The following is a 16,006-nucleotide window of genomic DNA, read 5'->3' as shown; positions in this document are numbered from 1 at the left end:
TTTCACTGCTGTGAACACTATTCAGCTCCCCCTCCAGAGGTGTACAGGGATAGCAAGGATCGGTGAAGAGCTTCTTGAGCCAGCTATAACTGATGGGTCATGAAGGTTCAGCCTTGGCTCAAGTGTCTTAGTTTAATGCTACAGAGTGACACCACCAGTGCAAAGCATGGCCAGCTCTCTGAGAAATCTGCTACGTGGATCATACTTGCACAAAAGCAGCTGGACAGACAAAAGGGCGTGACATCTGATTACAAAGATCCTCCTGCAAGGAAGTCTTTCTCTCCTGCTCAATTATACACTGTCAGGAAGTAAAACAAGACAAACACTCCAACATATGACAGAGATAAGAAGAGTCCGTGGCTGAGTGACAATTCCTTCCCCTAAAGTCACACAGTATAAAACAGATGTTAGATTTCTTCCAGTACAAAACTTTCACCTTAATGGCACTGATAAATAATAAATAATGTGACCAAGTTAGTCTTAAGCTGTATAAACCTCTACTTTTTCAGGGCACAACTGCAAATACTGTAAGCAAAAGGATTGCTATGCAAAGGAAATACCATTTTAAAAAGCTCCTGAAAGTGGGAAGGAAGCTCATCCAGGAAAGGGAAGAAGAAAGAGAGCAAAAGTTGGAAGCTGGTGAGAACAGAGGTCACTCTCCAGGATCTTTAGAGCACTCATTAGATAAGCATACACCTTTTGAAGAAGCTCAACTTCCTGCCGTAAATAAAGGTTTTATAACCCACTCAAAATACGTATCAGCCAGCCATTTACCTCATTTCATTTACCTTTTATTATTCCTTGGGCAGTACTTCTGTGTTTTTCAAGTGTCTCAATAGACCGTTACACAATATATACTATTTGATATATTCCAGATATAGTTCTCATCAGTTTTTCCACCATGACTTACATATATGAAGTAATTCATTAAAAATCATACACCTTTCAGAAATATTTTTCATGTTTCAATGCTTGCTGGTGTCAGTATATATCAGTCTTCATGTTTGTGTAAGGTTTGTTCGAATCCAGAAGTAGGTTTGTCATGATCAGATTAGTGCCTGGTACTGATTTCAGAGCCAAAAATTAAATCAATTACTGCTTCCATGAAATTTATCTTTCCAGACAGACTTCACTAGTGAACTCGGAGACAATACTTGAAGCTAAAACCCTGCAGAAGACCAGTTTAGTTTGGTATAAACCTAACTTAACAGGAATTGAATAAAAATAGTCTTTAATGCTACAGTCTTCACAGGTACAAACACATATAGGACATTAAATACATAAGACGTGCTTGGCTACACAGCCTCTACCTTTGTGCAAGATTTGTTCATTTTCCCTGTGGATCTAGCTTCTGCATGTAACAGCTGTAAAGAGCACAACAGCTTCAACAAGTTAATTCAGCCAGCTTGCAGGTATATTTTGTGATGAATACAGAAACTCAATGTTTATTGCATCTCAGCAGCAAAGCCCTCCCTGTGTACACCAGGTCAGGCACAGAGCCAGGATGGATTTCACCAGAATCCCCAATAAATCACCTTGCAAACCACCTCGAGCTACCAGAAAACTACCTGGCAGCCAACACAAGTACTTTAAGGATGCTAAAATCCTTCCATAAAATTTGCCAGATATCGTTATCAAAAACTGGAAGGAAAAAAAACCTTAGAATGAGACATCAGGACATAAATCCAGAATGATGATGCTGCAGCCTGTCAAGTGAAGCATACAGCTAACCTAAAGACTAACAGGAAGACAAGGAAGTTCAACAACAACCAGCTACCACCTTCCAGTAATTTACAGCATGTTCACCCAACTGGTAACTGTAGTTTCACCAAAAAAAAAAAAATTTCAAAACAAACCCCACACCCAAACCACCCAATTTCAGAGACTGTTTTCCAGTGTTACATAGCTTTTCTTTGGTACCTTAACCATCTATTCAGTTCATTGTTTTCATGTAAAAGCAATCTGTGGAAACTAAAACAATCACTGGTCTTTTCTAATTGTTCTTTCTCTCATAAGTTTCTTTATACAACAGCCTGCATGAATTCCGTTGGAGAGTTATTTCAAAGGCATCCTCTATAGCCTAGGTCAACTCAGGTAATGGCAATGTCAGCAGAGGGAGGGAACCACTTAGATTGATCTGGCTGAATCAGAGCCGTTTCCAACCAAAACAGTCTGAAAAATGCAGTTTTGAAATTTATTTAAAAGCCATTTCTCCTAAAAACAGTGTGAAACATTTGACTTCAGATTCCTTACAGACCAAAAAATGCCAGATACAAAGCATGGTGTGAAGTGCACTGCTTGCAGGTACACGTTGGGCATTAGAAAATCCTTTGCCATTTTCAATGGTTAAAAAAAATAAAGACAATAGAACTCTTTTACCGTTTCCTCATTGGACTCAAGCTTCTCAGCAGAGCACACTGAGAACTGCAGGAGCCTTTCCATCCAACCAGGCCAAATTCAGCACATAATGGCGCCACATAGCGAGTCTTTTTTTGGCAGCAGCAAAGGTGCTGGCTTTGAGAACCACTCAGATACAGTGTCCTTCTCAAATTCTGAGACTGGAATGGCTCTCCCAGGTCCTTCCCTTCTATCCCAAACATATAGGCTCATGCTGATTTCTAGCCTAACTTAATTTATTGCAATTTTTATAATTCGCATTGTGCCAAAACTTCTTTAGAAGTGCCTACCCAACTTACCCCCTCTTGTACTTAGAGAGCACAGTCATTTCTCCTCCCAGTTCTCCTTATGTTAAAATAAAGTTCCGCATCTACGCGACAGCACTTTTCTCCTTGTGGTCCTTCCTGGTTCCTGACATTCTTCTTAAACCCTGGTGCCTGAGATTCCAAATAAAGCCTCGCCACATACGACAACCTCATTGCTCTCCTCTACTACATCCTCAAATTGCATTCACCTTTTTAGTGGTTCCATCATTATTAGCCACTCACATAATCTGTTGTCATTAACCCAGATTTGTTGCCTCCTACTAACATTACAAGACAGATGAGCTCCTACTTGAAAAATGAAAATCATCAAAAAACCACTTCCTTACTCTTTCTTTTCACCATAAGGACTGATAAAACAGAATTCTCCTAGATCAAAACTCAATAAAGAAGCTAAATGGTAAGCCAGTATCAGAAAACGTAGCATCTGGTGCCAGTTCCATTACTGAGGCAAGGAGGGTGGACTCTGTCCTTGCCTCCTTCCCTTCCCCCAAACATCTCAATGTTTCTCACTAAGAAACATGCTTCTAGCTTGTGAAAGCTGTAGTTACAGCCCATTCACACCAATACGCATGCTGTAAGTGTGGATTACATACATCTTAAAAGAATTCTATATTTATTGTAAAATAAGGCTTAAAACTTTTATGGGTCAAAAGCAGTACACCTACAAAAAACACAGAAAGTCAATTAGAGTGGGAAAGAATATACTGGAATAGCAATGAATTGATTTTGGTTTCATCTTCAAAACAAGTTTAGCTTTTTGTACTTGTACCAAGAGACTGTATGACCAAGTTAAAAAGAACCTTCACCAGCAAAGATCTCAAGATGATGCATACCAGTTCTTCCATGAAAATCCTGTACCTTGTTCTGTTGTGCATTTTTAAGTAGCATCATATCTTGCAAGTCTTCAGGCATTTTGTGCCTTTGCACAAAAACAAAACCTGGCCCGCTCAACCCACACAATAAACCCCCAAAATCCTTGTATCATTTTGAGCTCTGCATCTTTTCTCTTGTTATTCAAACACATAAGGAGCAATAAGGAACTTCTTTTGAGAGCTCTCTGGTGCAGGAAAAATCTCAAGAAAATAATTATCATACTTGGTACTGCTTGGCTGCAGCAAACTAAAGCTGTTGAAACAAGCAAGATCAAAAAAAGAGGTTCCTCATCTGCAAGAACATTCACATGAAAAACTTCACTGGTAAAAACAGCCTTTGGAATAATCTGTTGTGTGTTATAAAACACTTAGGGATGCTTTAAAATTCCAGCTAGTTGAGAGCTTCTTATTTAATAATGACACAGGCAGCAGAGACAGGACTAGCAGGTACCAGCCTGGGCTGTGAGCAGCTCAGAGAAATACTCTGAACCATGCCACCAGGCCTGACCAAGAGCTGTGGGTGCAGACGCACCTTCAGGCGCTGGATAAGCTGTGACTTCCTCTTTCACAATCCAGACGGAAATGATGCAGCAACAGGACCAAATTGCTGGTTTGATTTCATTGAGCTCAAATGAAAACCTCCACGTGCTGTCATCTTGAACACGTTATGTCCCCTTGCCTCACGCTGCCTTTTCAATCGTTTTGTTCCAACAGGCTGTTGCAGTTGCCAAAATAAACGGCTCTGATTAGTCATGGAGACTTTATTCAGTACCACCTTGTGGTGGAATAAACATTTGCACGCTGTGTGCATGAAACAATTAGGAAGTGGATAAGACAAAAAAAAACCTAAAAAAATTGTTGTTAAAGGTTACTTTTAAACCAGATAATTTTTTTCTGATAGTGGATCAGATGATGCAGAAACAGTAGGGAACAAGTTGCAGGTTGGGATGAGCAGCACTGCTAGCTAAAATGACCACAGACCTTCAGCTTTAGACAAGGTCTGCTTTTCTTGATATAGAAAGAAAAAGAATGAGATCCAGAACTCATTTCAGATCCTTAACTTACCAGAAGCGATGGCCTGGTCTTGTCTGACTACCTGTCTCGACTTGGGTGAGGTCCTCATGAAGCACTACACTCTGGGATACTTCAGGCAGGATTTGCTGAGTTACTCTCACAAAAGGAATGACAAATCAAGCCTTCACATGAAATACCTACTTCACTGAGGCAAAAGCACTCAGAAATGTCCATCAATAATAGTCACAACTCACTGCAAGGAAGGTTTAAATCTTAGATACTGGGAAGATGCTAGTAATTTAAAATAAAGTTATGACTCCCGATAATGCCTGGAAAGAATGGGCATCTTCAGAAGTTTGAAAATTACTCTTTAAGCGTTACTTAGAAATACACCAGAAGTGAGACTGAATCTGCTTTCCATTATACAAATGGGTGAAAATTTTGAGGCTGCTTAATTTCCACCGCCCCTGTATAAGGAAAATAGGGACCACAGATATGTGCATACTCTGAAATATCTAGATTTTAATAACGCATTTCACATAACGCAATGGCCACTATGATGTTTAGATGGCCATGTATGTGTCAATACCCATAAGTGTCTAACAGCAACAACATTTAGACAGAACTGCAGTGTTTTACAACTGATCTTCTGCCTTATTCTGAGTAGGATTAGTTCACCACAATAAAATATACTATTACCATCATAATTCTGCCTGGACTCCTAACATCTACATTTTGTGGTTGGTATGCAACACTTGGCATCTAAATACCATGGGGCACGTTTGCTCTTCTGTGGATCCGCTGATTCCAAAAAACTTTTAAGTTGCACATTCTTTCCCCTTTTTAAGCCGTACGTTAATACCTTAAAGTTAACTAAGCAGAGTTTCCAAGCTATTGCACAACTGAGCTGCACATGCACTTGAAAAAGCACTGAGCAGTCTACATACTTGCTTCCATAAGGCCTCTAAAGGAGTACCTCTAAGCAGACAAATTATACCTGGCACTGCACAGGTGTGCTGGAACAGAAAGGCATAAAGTGTCCTCTCCCCAAAGCATTCACACAGCAAGCAATATTAAAATAGCTGAAAGCATTAAGAAGCCCTCCCCCACCATTTCTCTGCCCACACACAGCAGCAATAGTCCTGACAATAGTGAAGCACTTTTTGCCTGCTCAGGAAAGTGGCACCTCTCACAGCGCCTCTGTAATTGTGTCACAGATGGCACACTGCCCTCACCTGCTCCACCCCTCTCTGCTGCCTGTAAGGTATGAAAGTCTTCCAGCAGTCCAATAAAACACCAACCCATTCCTTTCCTGGGAGTTCTATACTTTAAACTGTGTTTAAAATCTATTTTTTTTTTTCCCCTTTTTAAGGTTAGATTTATCTCCTGTCTGGTCCCATCCAGTAAGAAACCAGAAACAGATCTAGTCCAGTTTCAATTTCTGGCCCCCATTTACCAGAATAACTAGCCAGTATTTGACTGCAAGTTTAAACAGAGGCCAAAGATCCACCTTATACACAGGAAGGCCACCAGTCTTCATGATTCCCTTTTGTTTTATGAAAGCTTACCCTCAGCAAGCCCACTTTCTGGGCCAAACTGATTCTTACAACACCACCAAGCCCTTCCCATCCTGGCAATCTTCTTCTTGCTCTTCTTCCTTCCTTGCATTGTGTGAGCAACCCCACAGAGCCACAACACAGCTGTACAGTTTGGATAGGACTTCCCTTTCCTACAAGCTAAAGGGACAGTCATTCGGATCCCCATCCTACACCCCCAAGCTGATACACCACCATTCCTACAAGATCAGGGAGTCAAACCAATTAAACTAGAGAGGTACTTGCCTTTGCTGCCATGTGTTAGTAGTAGAAAACAACATACACAATGGTATCAGCATGACTAGGCTTGACAAAGTTGAACTTTGCCCCTTCTATTTTCCACTACAATATTCAATATAGTTTGTACTGTACTTAATAAAAACACCACCGAGGAAAAAAGTTCACAGAAGGGAAGAGGTACTTTTATTATTATTTCAATCTGATATTCCTTATAAGAGACATTTGCCATTTTATAAGTGCACAACTGTCTACCCACAAGCTCATAAGGAAAAGGAAGTTGGATAGCTTTAGAAATTTCTTTGTCTTCTAATGACATTGTAATCTAGGAAGTGCACAGCCTTTCTCACAATTAGGTAAATAAACAGGAGCAACGATACATACCAACAAGCTTGTCAATGAAAATATACACCAATCTTAAACTGAAGCAGTGAGGTAGCTACTAAGGTAAATGTGGACTCTAAAACGTTTTAGGTTCAGTTCCAAATCTGGCTTAAACTACTGTTAAACTTCTGACCTTTTGCACCGATATCCATAAAGTTCTCTTCTCTACTAGTAAAGTCTTGAATTCATTTTTCCATTTTTTCTATTTCACTTACATTTATTGTATAGGTAAATAAGCCTTGTGAGAGCAGTTGCTTAATGTATGCGTGCCACAGCAGAAAAAAATATATTTAAGAACTGGCTATTCAACAGGAATGCTGTTATTTTAATGTTCACATTACCTTCCAAATAAAATTCATTTCTTTGCCTTATCAAAAATTTTTCGAGTACTTAAAAATGGACTCAAGAGTTAAATAGCCTCTTCATCACTAGACAAATTTGTCCCTTTTTATATACACTAGAAAAAGTCACAGGTATTTGGCTAATAAAATCCTATAGACAAGGACCTTTTTAAAAAAAATATAATTCGTAAAGAATGTATTAAAAAAAGGGCAAGAGAAACCTAAGTGCAAGCATCTAAAGCATACTGAAAGACAGATAAACCAGTGTAACTGGGTGGGTAAGTAATGCACTTCTTCACCAGTTTAAATTCCTTTAAAGAACTTGCATCCCTTACCACTCTTAATCATTTTGACAACATACATACATCCTGGCCACGTAAGATACGTACTTTCCTCAAGCCTGGCTGGTTTATACAGCAGGAAGCAAGATATTTGTACAAGAAGAAGAGAGGAATGAAGGGCCAAGAGGCCCCAGAGCAGTTGGAAGAACAGTTGTTCTGGGTGGAGAAACAGAGGAATGGGGCAGAGGTGAGCTGAAGGCCTTCCCAACCCCCATTTAACTCCTTCATTTCTCTTTCTTCGGGTAATTAAAACCCAACAGTTCAGTTTTCAACTCATTTCACTTTAAAATCCCTGGACTGAGTCCACACCTGTGCCTGGTAGCTCTTGGGAACAGCTGGTGGGAGCAGTGGGAGGGAAGGCACATGGCAGACAATCTCCCCACAGCTCAGCCTGTCTATGGTCCCCAATGCCAACACCACAGACAGACCAGCAAGATGCAACACACGGGCTATGGGAGGCAGCTGACAAGCAGGGCTTCTGCTTCACAGAAATTCCGCATTTTCAATATTAGATTTCAACCCAAGCTAAAAGAAAACCAGTTCTCCTTCACCTCCCGCTGCAATTTCACATTCACAGGAAGTCTTTACCCTTCAAAATCAACTTTACTATCAACACCAACAAATTCATGGCACCACTGCAGGACTCACCATTTACCCTCACCCCTCACTACCAACAATTTCATGACAACATTTATCCTTACTGCAGGAATTCAGGCTTTCCCCCATTAGCAAAACCCTTCCTGCAGCTGTTCAAAGGTGACACCATCTTTTCCATTCCCAACATCTCTGATCATACAGATCAGAGTTTTAACAGAAATCTTCTCAGCTATAAGAACAGCCATTCTTTTTCCCCTTCGCTCCATAACAGCATGGCTAAGAAATAATGGCCACATATTACAGCCCTACATCTGACAAAGACTTTTCCAAACAAGAGGAAGTCATAGCTATCCATGTGGAGTAAGCTTGAAGCTACTTCTATGCAGGCAACAAACATACCATGCAAAGTGGTGGTATGTCGCCAGAGTATTTATCTAGGCGTACACACACCAGGACAACCAGGCAGTATTATCACTCAAGAACATTGCTCAAAATTAGTTTTCTTTAAAAAGAATTTAAAGTATTTCCAGCAATGCTTGATTTTGTAAAACTTTGTTCCAAACTTAAGTTTCAGCCCAAATTGGATCCTTCAACAAGCATTCAAGAGGGACTAAAAGCCAGCTATACACCTAGTCAACTTTAAAGACTGATGCTTACAAATGTAAAGGTACTTGGGTGTTGTTCTGAACTGTGACAGTAACCCTTGGGCAGCTGGCTACGAAGCAGCATTTCAGCACTGGCACTGCATACAACACGTCAGGAGAACAGGACAGACTTTCAGAAGCTGTTTGCTGAACATGACAGAGGAGAAGCTTAGGTGCTCCTGCAGTACAGGCTGCTCACAGCTGATGGACCAGGTCTGTCTCCTCCTCCTTCTACTCAGGAACACAGCCGCCTTACAGTGGCTGAAGTGGCTGGTTTGGTTTAGAAAGCCTGTAATCTAACCAGTAATATATTCTTTTCTCCTCCCGCACCCCTCTTCCTCCTCTGGAAACTTTTGTGTTCTTGCAACGTCAGCTGGAGGGTGATCATTCACCCTGCCATCACCTTCTGGTAGCCAGTCTGAAGTTGTCCTAGCAACTCACTAGCTAGCATCAGTGTGTGTTTTTGGATTAATAACCCTTGCAAACACAGAGCTTCTCCCCCACTGAATGACAGTGGCCCTTCTGAGCTCTGGTTTGACTCAGGGCACAACCAGCTCATTAACGATCAGATGATTCAGCACTTGGTGTCTACATTTCTGCTGGCTGGTTTTCATCAGCAACCAGACTACAGCTTTGAAGGTGTATCATTTATATGATACCATCAGACACCTGAAGAGGCACACAGGTGTCAAGTGCCTCCAGCTCCAAGCCAGTACTAGGTTTTAGGCAATACAGCCTGCTCCTAAATTCTCCTCTTCGCTACGCGGCTTTATAATCACATTCCCCACAAAAATCCCATCTGTAACTGCTGTTTTGTTCTTCAGGTCTTTCAGAAAGAGATCACGCAGAGAAAAGAAAGGGGTCAAAAACAAGATCTCAGCTCACAGAGGAAGACCGGTAACAGGTCCTGGGCAGAGCGAAGACAATCCCCACATTTCATGCTCAGGAGAGAAGAGCAGGATTTTAGTCCCACCAAAACCAGACATGCACAAAACGCTGTTGGATGTGGCCCCTCTCCACCCCCAACAATCCCTTCCAATTTACTCATGGCCACTAATCTCGCTAGGGTTCCTATAATTAAAGCACCATAATATCCGATAGAGAATATAGTATGCTGTTTAAACTAAGTCACCCAAAGTCCTTTAATATAAGAATGACTGCCCCAAGAGAATTACAAGATTTACAAAATAAAGCTTCACTAATGAGCACAGGATCAAAACTGGACTATCAAGTTTCCCAATTTGCACACAGGCAGTCAAATGACCAAGGTTTCTGTAAAACTTTTACAGTCACTTTACAGGAAAAGTGAAACAAGTATAGATACGATTACATATATATATATAGTTTCAAATATTTATTAGAGAACATACTGTACTTTACAGATGTTAGGAGGCAGGATATGTTATTTTGGTCTAGTCAATACTTGCTGAAAAGTGAGGAGATTGTTGTTCTGAATAGCACTTGTCAGGTTTTCAGATTAGGGAGATGAGAAAACACATATAAACCTTAGCCTCTTTACCAGTCCAGGATAAGTTAAATAGTAAAAACTATGTAAACTTTAGGTCTTCTCCCTCTTAAGTCAAAATGCTTCCCATACCTATTTGTTTACTTCTGAAGAAAATTTCTGAACAAACCCCATCCCCAACCCGGACACACAAATGGACGAAAAGCAAAACCGCATGCAAATACTCCCTCTGACTCAGACGTACAAGCAGCCAGGAAAGGTTACGAAGTGAATCACTCATTTAGCAAACCTGTGTGTGCACACAGTTTCTGGAACAACCCGGGTCTGGTGCCATGTTAAATGGAAAGGAAGATGGGAAGTGAAGGAGATGTGAATGCAGTATTACATCTGTGAGACTGAGTTCCCCAGTTCTTATCCCCTATCCCCAGCTTGTATGCTGGATGCACGAGCATAGAAGCCCACAGCTCCTAGGCAAAAGGGGAGCAGTTCTTCAACCCTTCTGACCCCAACCTCAACTCAGCACATACCTGAGAGCCCATGGAGATGGCCTCTGTGAGCACAGTCCTGGAAGAGCACTGACATTTCAAACATTCACACTCTTCAGCCTCATCTGTTTTACGTTCATGATAAAGCATAACAACAAAGAACAGCTTTGGGCTGCATCGATTCCTGCAGACAGGGCTTGTTGGGACCCGATCCAGGCTCTGTGGGACCCACACCAGGTCCTGAGGTGCAAGAGTCACAACCTCCTTCATACTAACCCATCACCCATATCTATCTCTCCCTCAATTTCTCCAGGTCCAAGGGAACAAAGTCATAGAAATTTTTTGGTGAATGGTAAACTGGTCATAGTCAGACCCTGAAAAGCCCTTAGGGGTCTGCAAGTATTAGGCCAGGAGAAAGAATAGCTAAATTGAGGCAGAGGTAGATTTACGCAATTTACCAAAAGACAAGCTCCAGATCAGGCTAGGCACTCAAGGCTCACCTGCTAAGCTTCTGCCCCAGCCATTAAATCTTTGAAAGGAATTATGCAGCAAGGTGTGGGTGATAAGAAAGACTGGATTTGACCTCTAAGGACCTTCAGATATGACATTCCCGAATCAACTGCCCTCATGTTCCAGCGTGCCGGTATCACTATGAGCAAACACTGCAGTTGGGAGTATTTTCATCTGAATAATCTTCTTTTCAACAATGCCTAAAATTTCAGTTGATTTTCTGATCTATAAAGGGCTCCAAGGCAGAAGTTTTGATGCTGCTATGTGTTTGCATAGAAGAGGGAAGAGTGCATTAACAGGGTTTTTACTTTGCTACTCCATTAAGCATCATTTCAGAAATCTCAAAGCCATCATCATCACAAATCCAGCTTTCTTCAGTGGGAAAACAGACATTAAAGGCAACATGAATTGCTTTAAGCGTTATACTTATGCCAACATACTCCACATTTTCAGCATGAAAGACCACTGCTTCTCTAGAGACTTAGAGTAGTCAGCCAGTGTCCTCTCAAACAAAGGGCACAGATCGCTACTTCTCTGACAAGGAAACCAGATCTAAACAATGCATATTGCTGCTTGAGGTTTCGGTTTTGGTTGCTTTTGTTTGTTTCCAATTTCAGGTACCTTCTTAAATTAAGCTGACCGTATCCAACTGGAAAATCTTTTAAAGTTTTCAAACAGAAACAGCTTTTCTACATTTACTTCTTTTGAACTTTTGGTAAATTTTCTTTTATTCTTTGCTACATGAAGTGTTAAGTCTCAAAGATGAAAGGCAACTTTATTTGTCCTATACTGCCTTTCCACTCACCCTTCCCAGAAATTCCTACAACTGACATGGAGAAGAAGCCTTTTCTCTCTCCTCAGGATGAGTCACAGGGTCCTTCCACAGCACAAAGGAAAGATACATCACTTCTTGTTCTTCTCAAAGAAATATCACTTTCCTGTTCTTTTCAAAAAAGAAAGATAGGGAAAGAACACATTGGACTGTTTGAAGGTATTTTGTTTCCTTTTTCTCTGAACAGATTTATCAAACAACTAAAATTCTGCCTGGTCATAACAGCATCTGTTACAATGTGCCCACAGAAGTGCTCTGTGAATCTCCCTCCAAGACCAGCATGTCCGCCTGCAGACATCCCCTCCTCTGCATCTGTATCCCTGCCCCATTTTCTGTGCACAGGAGTAAGTACCCACATGGCTATCAGCCAAGCAGACCTTCTAATAGCTGCTGGGATAAGCTTTGCAGAGTGCTTAGCAATAGTAGCGGCTTCTGTGAATCCCTGCATATACATCCACCAGCTGGCCAATGCTAAACCCACTTCATGAGGCATATAGCTGGTTCCCAGCCACCAAGCTGCTGGATCATCATCCAAGAGTCCAGCCTGAACCAGGCAGAAGAGTTCTTCAGTACATGTTCAGATACTGGATCACATAACTTCCAGAGATCACTGTAAGCTACTCTGTATTGCTTTAGCTCACAGCTAATACAGAACCAATTTTAGGTTTGGACAGACTCTTACTCTGATACAATTTTTTCTCAAACCCTCTAAGATCCTACACCCCTTCTTACTCAAAGGAAACAGGACAAAACAGGCACATCTAGTGGCATTTCAACTCTTTTAGATAAATTATACCCTAAACCCACCTCTTATTCAGCACTAATTTTTTAAAAAAGGGGCTTAGATAACTCAATTCAGTGTTTATGCCTATGCTGCGGACACTTGAACTTCATCATCTGAGGTCGTTACCAACGACCCTGCCTGACCATTCCTTGAAATATTTTACCACCTGTATTAATGGGGAGGAACTACCACAATTCATCGTGTCAACTTGTAGAACAGGCTGCAGGCACCTGCAGAAGCTAGAGATGACCACCCTGACATCACACCACTTTGCAATTTCCAGCTTCAAAGCAAGACAATATTCCGACACATGACCTCAGTAGCAAATACGAAGGTGGCACAAACATACACTGGCAATATACTCTAAAAACTTGCTGAGAGTTTCCAGTCCATCACTTAACTGCAAGCCAAACCATCCTGGGCTCTGTGCACAAAGTCTTGAGAAGACTCAGGAAGTGTTCCTGAGTTTCAGTGCTACAGGAGACATACAAAACACAACTCTGCTTCTCCCATTCATCAGTTCCCATGTTAAGCCCTTCCCTGTTACCTAAACATAACGAAGGTGGTCCATAAAAATGCTAGTGAGTTTACTGTTAGCCAGACCAAAAGCTACCAGCACTAGTAAATGCTACATAGGCTAGCAATGCCTGGAGAGGAGCTTCACTTCAGCCAGAACGTGCAATTTCCAAGGAGTGAAATGTTCCCTGGTCACAACAGCCTGACAACTATTTTTAGTGTGTGGGGGTAGCTGTAGCCATCCATCCTGTCCAGTGGGAAGCACGACTCCCTGCCCCAACAGGTGTAAAAATTCATTCTACCAGCTCGTCTCCACTGAAGTTTCCATTGAATAAAAACATAAAGGCGGTAAGCAAAGGCTACCTGGTTTTGTCTTTCCCATATACCCATACTTCTCCCATTGCTCTTCTGGGTTTAGGGTATGCCTACACTAGCGGCAAAAACAATACACGAGTGTTTTGTGATGCTAAACTAGCTACTAAAAACACTAGCAAAGACAGAGTTTTGCTTTCAAGCTGCTGATTTCGGTTCGAAACAGTAGTTCCGACTGACAAAACAGCGATGAAGATACAAGCAGCCTATACGGGCGTAGCTATCTGCCCAGGACGAGCAGCTATCTGCCCGGAATGGTAAAACTGTTGTGTTTTGGGTGGGGTTTTTTTCCCCCAAAAGTTGTTCTTGTTTACTGTCGCAACTTTGATTCTTCACGAAGAGTCACAGAGATACCCCCCCCCCACACACACACTATTTTAACCTCTCGTACCTGGCGCAACACCAAAGGCAACGCGCTCCCAGAGGCACCGGCCGCTCCCGCACCGAGGGCCCGCCGGTACCGGACCCGCCCGGCGGGGCGAGGGGCTGCGGGGCGGCGGCCGAAAGGCCCGGCCCCAGCTCCCGGACTCGCCCCAGCGGCGGCTGCCGGCGCCAAGCGCCGTTCCCCGTCACCCTTTGCACTTCTCTTTAAGGGAAAGCGGTGCCAGCCACGGAACCCCACGAGTTTGAGAGTTCGAGGAGAAAAGCCTTTAAAAGACGGGACGAGCCTGGCAAACGTAGAAGTGACCAACCCGACAGGCCGCGCAACAACGCGCAAACGCTTCGGGAACAAACGGTCAATAAATTAGCAGCTCGCAGGCGGGCGGCTGCCAAACGCGTCCCGTGCGGGACGGGCGAGGCTCCCACGCCGCGCCACCCCACCGGAGCTCCACTCGCCAGGCGCGCAAGCCGCGGGGCCGGGCCCGGAGCGATGCTCAAGCCGGCGCCTCACGCCCGGCAACGCGGTGGGCCTGGGCGGCGGCCGCACCGTCCAACGGTGTCCGTCGTCCGTGTCCCCCCCCCCCCCCCCCCCCCGCCCCCAGCTCAGCGCAAACCAGCAGCGCCCGCCGGGCCGTACCTGGGAGCTGAGGTACCGCTTGAGGCACTCCTCGCACACCGCCTTCTTGCAGCAGGACAGGGGCTTGATGGGCTTCTCCTCCAGGCACACGCGGCAGCTCAGCACCAGCAGCGGCCCGAACTCCCCCGCGATCAGCCCGGAGAAGGGCTCGGGCAGCAGGTACAAGTCCACCACCTCGATGCTGCCGCCCGCCGACAGCGGGTCGCTGCCCGCCGCCACCCCGCGCCGCCCCGGGGGCTGCCCCACGCCTGGGCCGCCGCCGTCTGGGCCGCCGCGGGGGGAGGCAGGGGCCGCCGCCGGCCGGTCGTTCTCCACGCAGTAGACGGTGCAGTACACGTGCCGCCGAGGGGGGCGGCGGCGGCCGTTGCCCCCCTCCGGCCCCGGCCCCTCCTCCGCCAGGGCGGCCGGCGGCTGCTCCAGCCCAGCCGCCGCCTCCTCCTCGTCGTCCTCCTCCTCTCCTTCAGCCCCTCGCCGCTCGGGGCCGGCGGCGGGCGGCGGCTCCCCGCTTCGCCCCGGCCCGGCTGCCCCGCCGCCCGGGGCCGCCTCTGGCGGCGAAGGCGGCTCCTCCGGGCCGGGCTCCCGCGGACCCCCGGCCGGGCTGGGCGGCGCGACGGCGGCGGCGGCGGCCGCCCGCGGGGCGCTCAGCGAGCTCTGCTGCTCCCCCATCGCCGCCCGCCGCCGCCGCCGCTCCTTCCCATCCAGCCGCCTCCCGGCCCCGCTTCTGCTTCCGGGTCCCGAGCCCCGGCCCGCCGCGCCGAGCCCCGCGCCGCCCGCCCGCCCGCGGGCGCCGGCCGCCCGGCCTCCTCCCTGCGGGGCTGCGGGGGAGGCCGCGACGGGTGCTCAGCGCCGCCCGCGGGGTCTCGGCCGCAGCCCGACCCCCATACCCGGGAGGACGCGGGCAGCCGCCGCTGGTGCCGCGGGGCAGCGCGCCCGGCCGCGCCCCGCAGCCGCCCCGGACCGCCCCACACGTCCCCGCCCCCCGCCTGCGGCGGCCGCCCCGCCGGGCGCCCGCCCCTCCCGCCCCGCTCTGACGCAGCTCCTTGGCCTCGCCCCTCATTCAGCCGTAAACACCGCGGGCCTGCCCGCACGGCCCGGCCGCCCCCCGCTCCCCGCTCCCCGTCCCGGGTCCGCCCCTCCGCCGTGTGCCGGTACCGGGGACCGGCCGGCACCTCCCCGCCCCCCCCGCGCCTTTCTCTCCTCCTGCTGCGGCGGCAGCGCTCCCCACCGCTCCCCCGAAGTCGTTTTCTGCTCGGGAGCACGGGGAGAGGGGTAAAGG

The 16,006-nt window shown here is 45.8% G+C and overlaps 1 protein-coding gene across 4 annotated transcripts in view; it reads right to left on the bottom strand.

Annotated features, from left to right (window-relative positions):
* RNF217 (ring finger protein 217) overlaps positions 1-15,396 on the bottom strand; it is a 71,145-nt gene extending 55,749 nt beyond the window's left edge. For all 4 annotated transcript variants that reach the window (XM_074862422.1, XM_074862423.1, XM_074862425.1 and 1 more), the window contains exon 1: positions 14,731-15,396. In XM_074862422.1, the coding sequence (XP_074718523.1) occupies positions 14,731-15,396 (666 nt within the window). The remainder of the gene's footprint in view (positions 1-14,730) is intronic.
* Positions 15,397-16,006: the final 610 nt, after the last annotated feature.

Source organism: Strix uralensis, chromosome 3 (genome assembly GCF_047716275.1).
Source record: "Strix uralensis isolate ZFMK-TIS-50842 chromosome 3, bStrUra1, whole genome shotgun sequence".
Lineage (NCBI taxonomy): Eukaryota > Metazoa > Chordata > Aves > Strigiformes > Strigidae > Strix > Strix uralensis.
The sequence above is the reverse complement of the archived record's forward strand: the minus strand, read 5'-3'. Positions and strand labels throughout refer to the sequence as shown.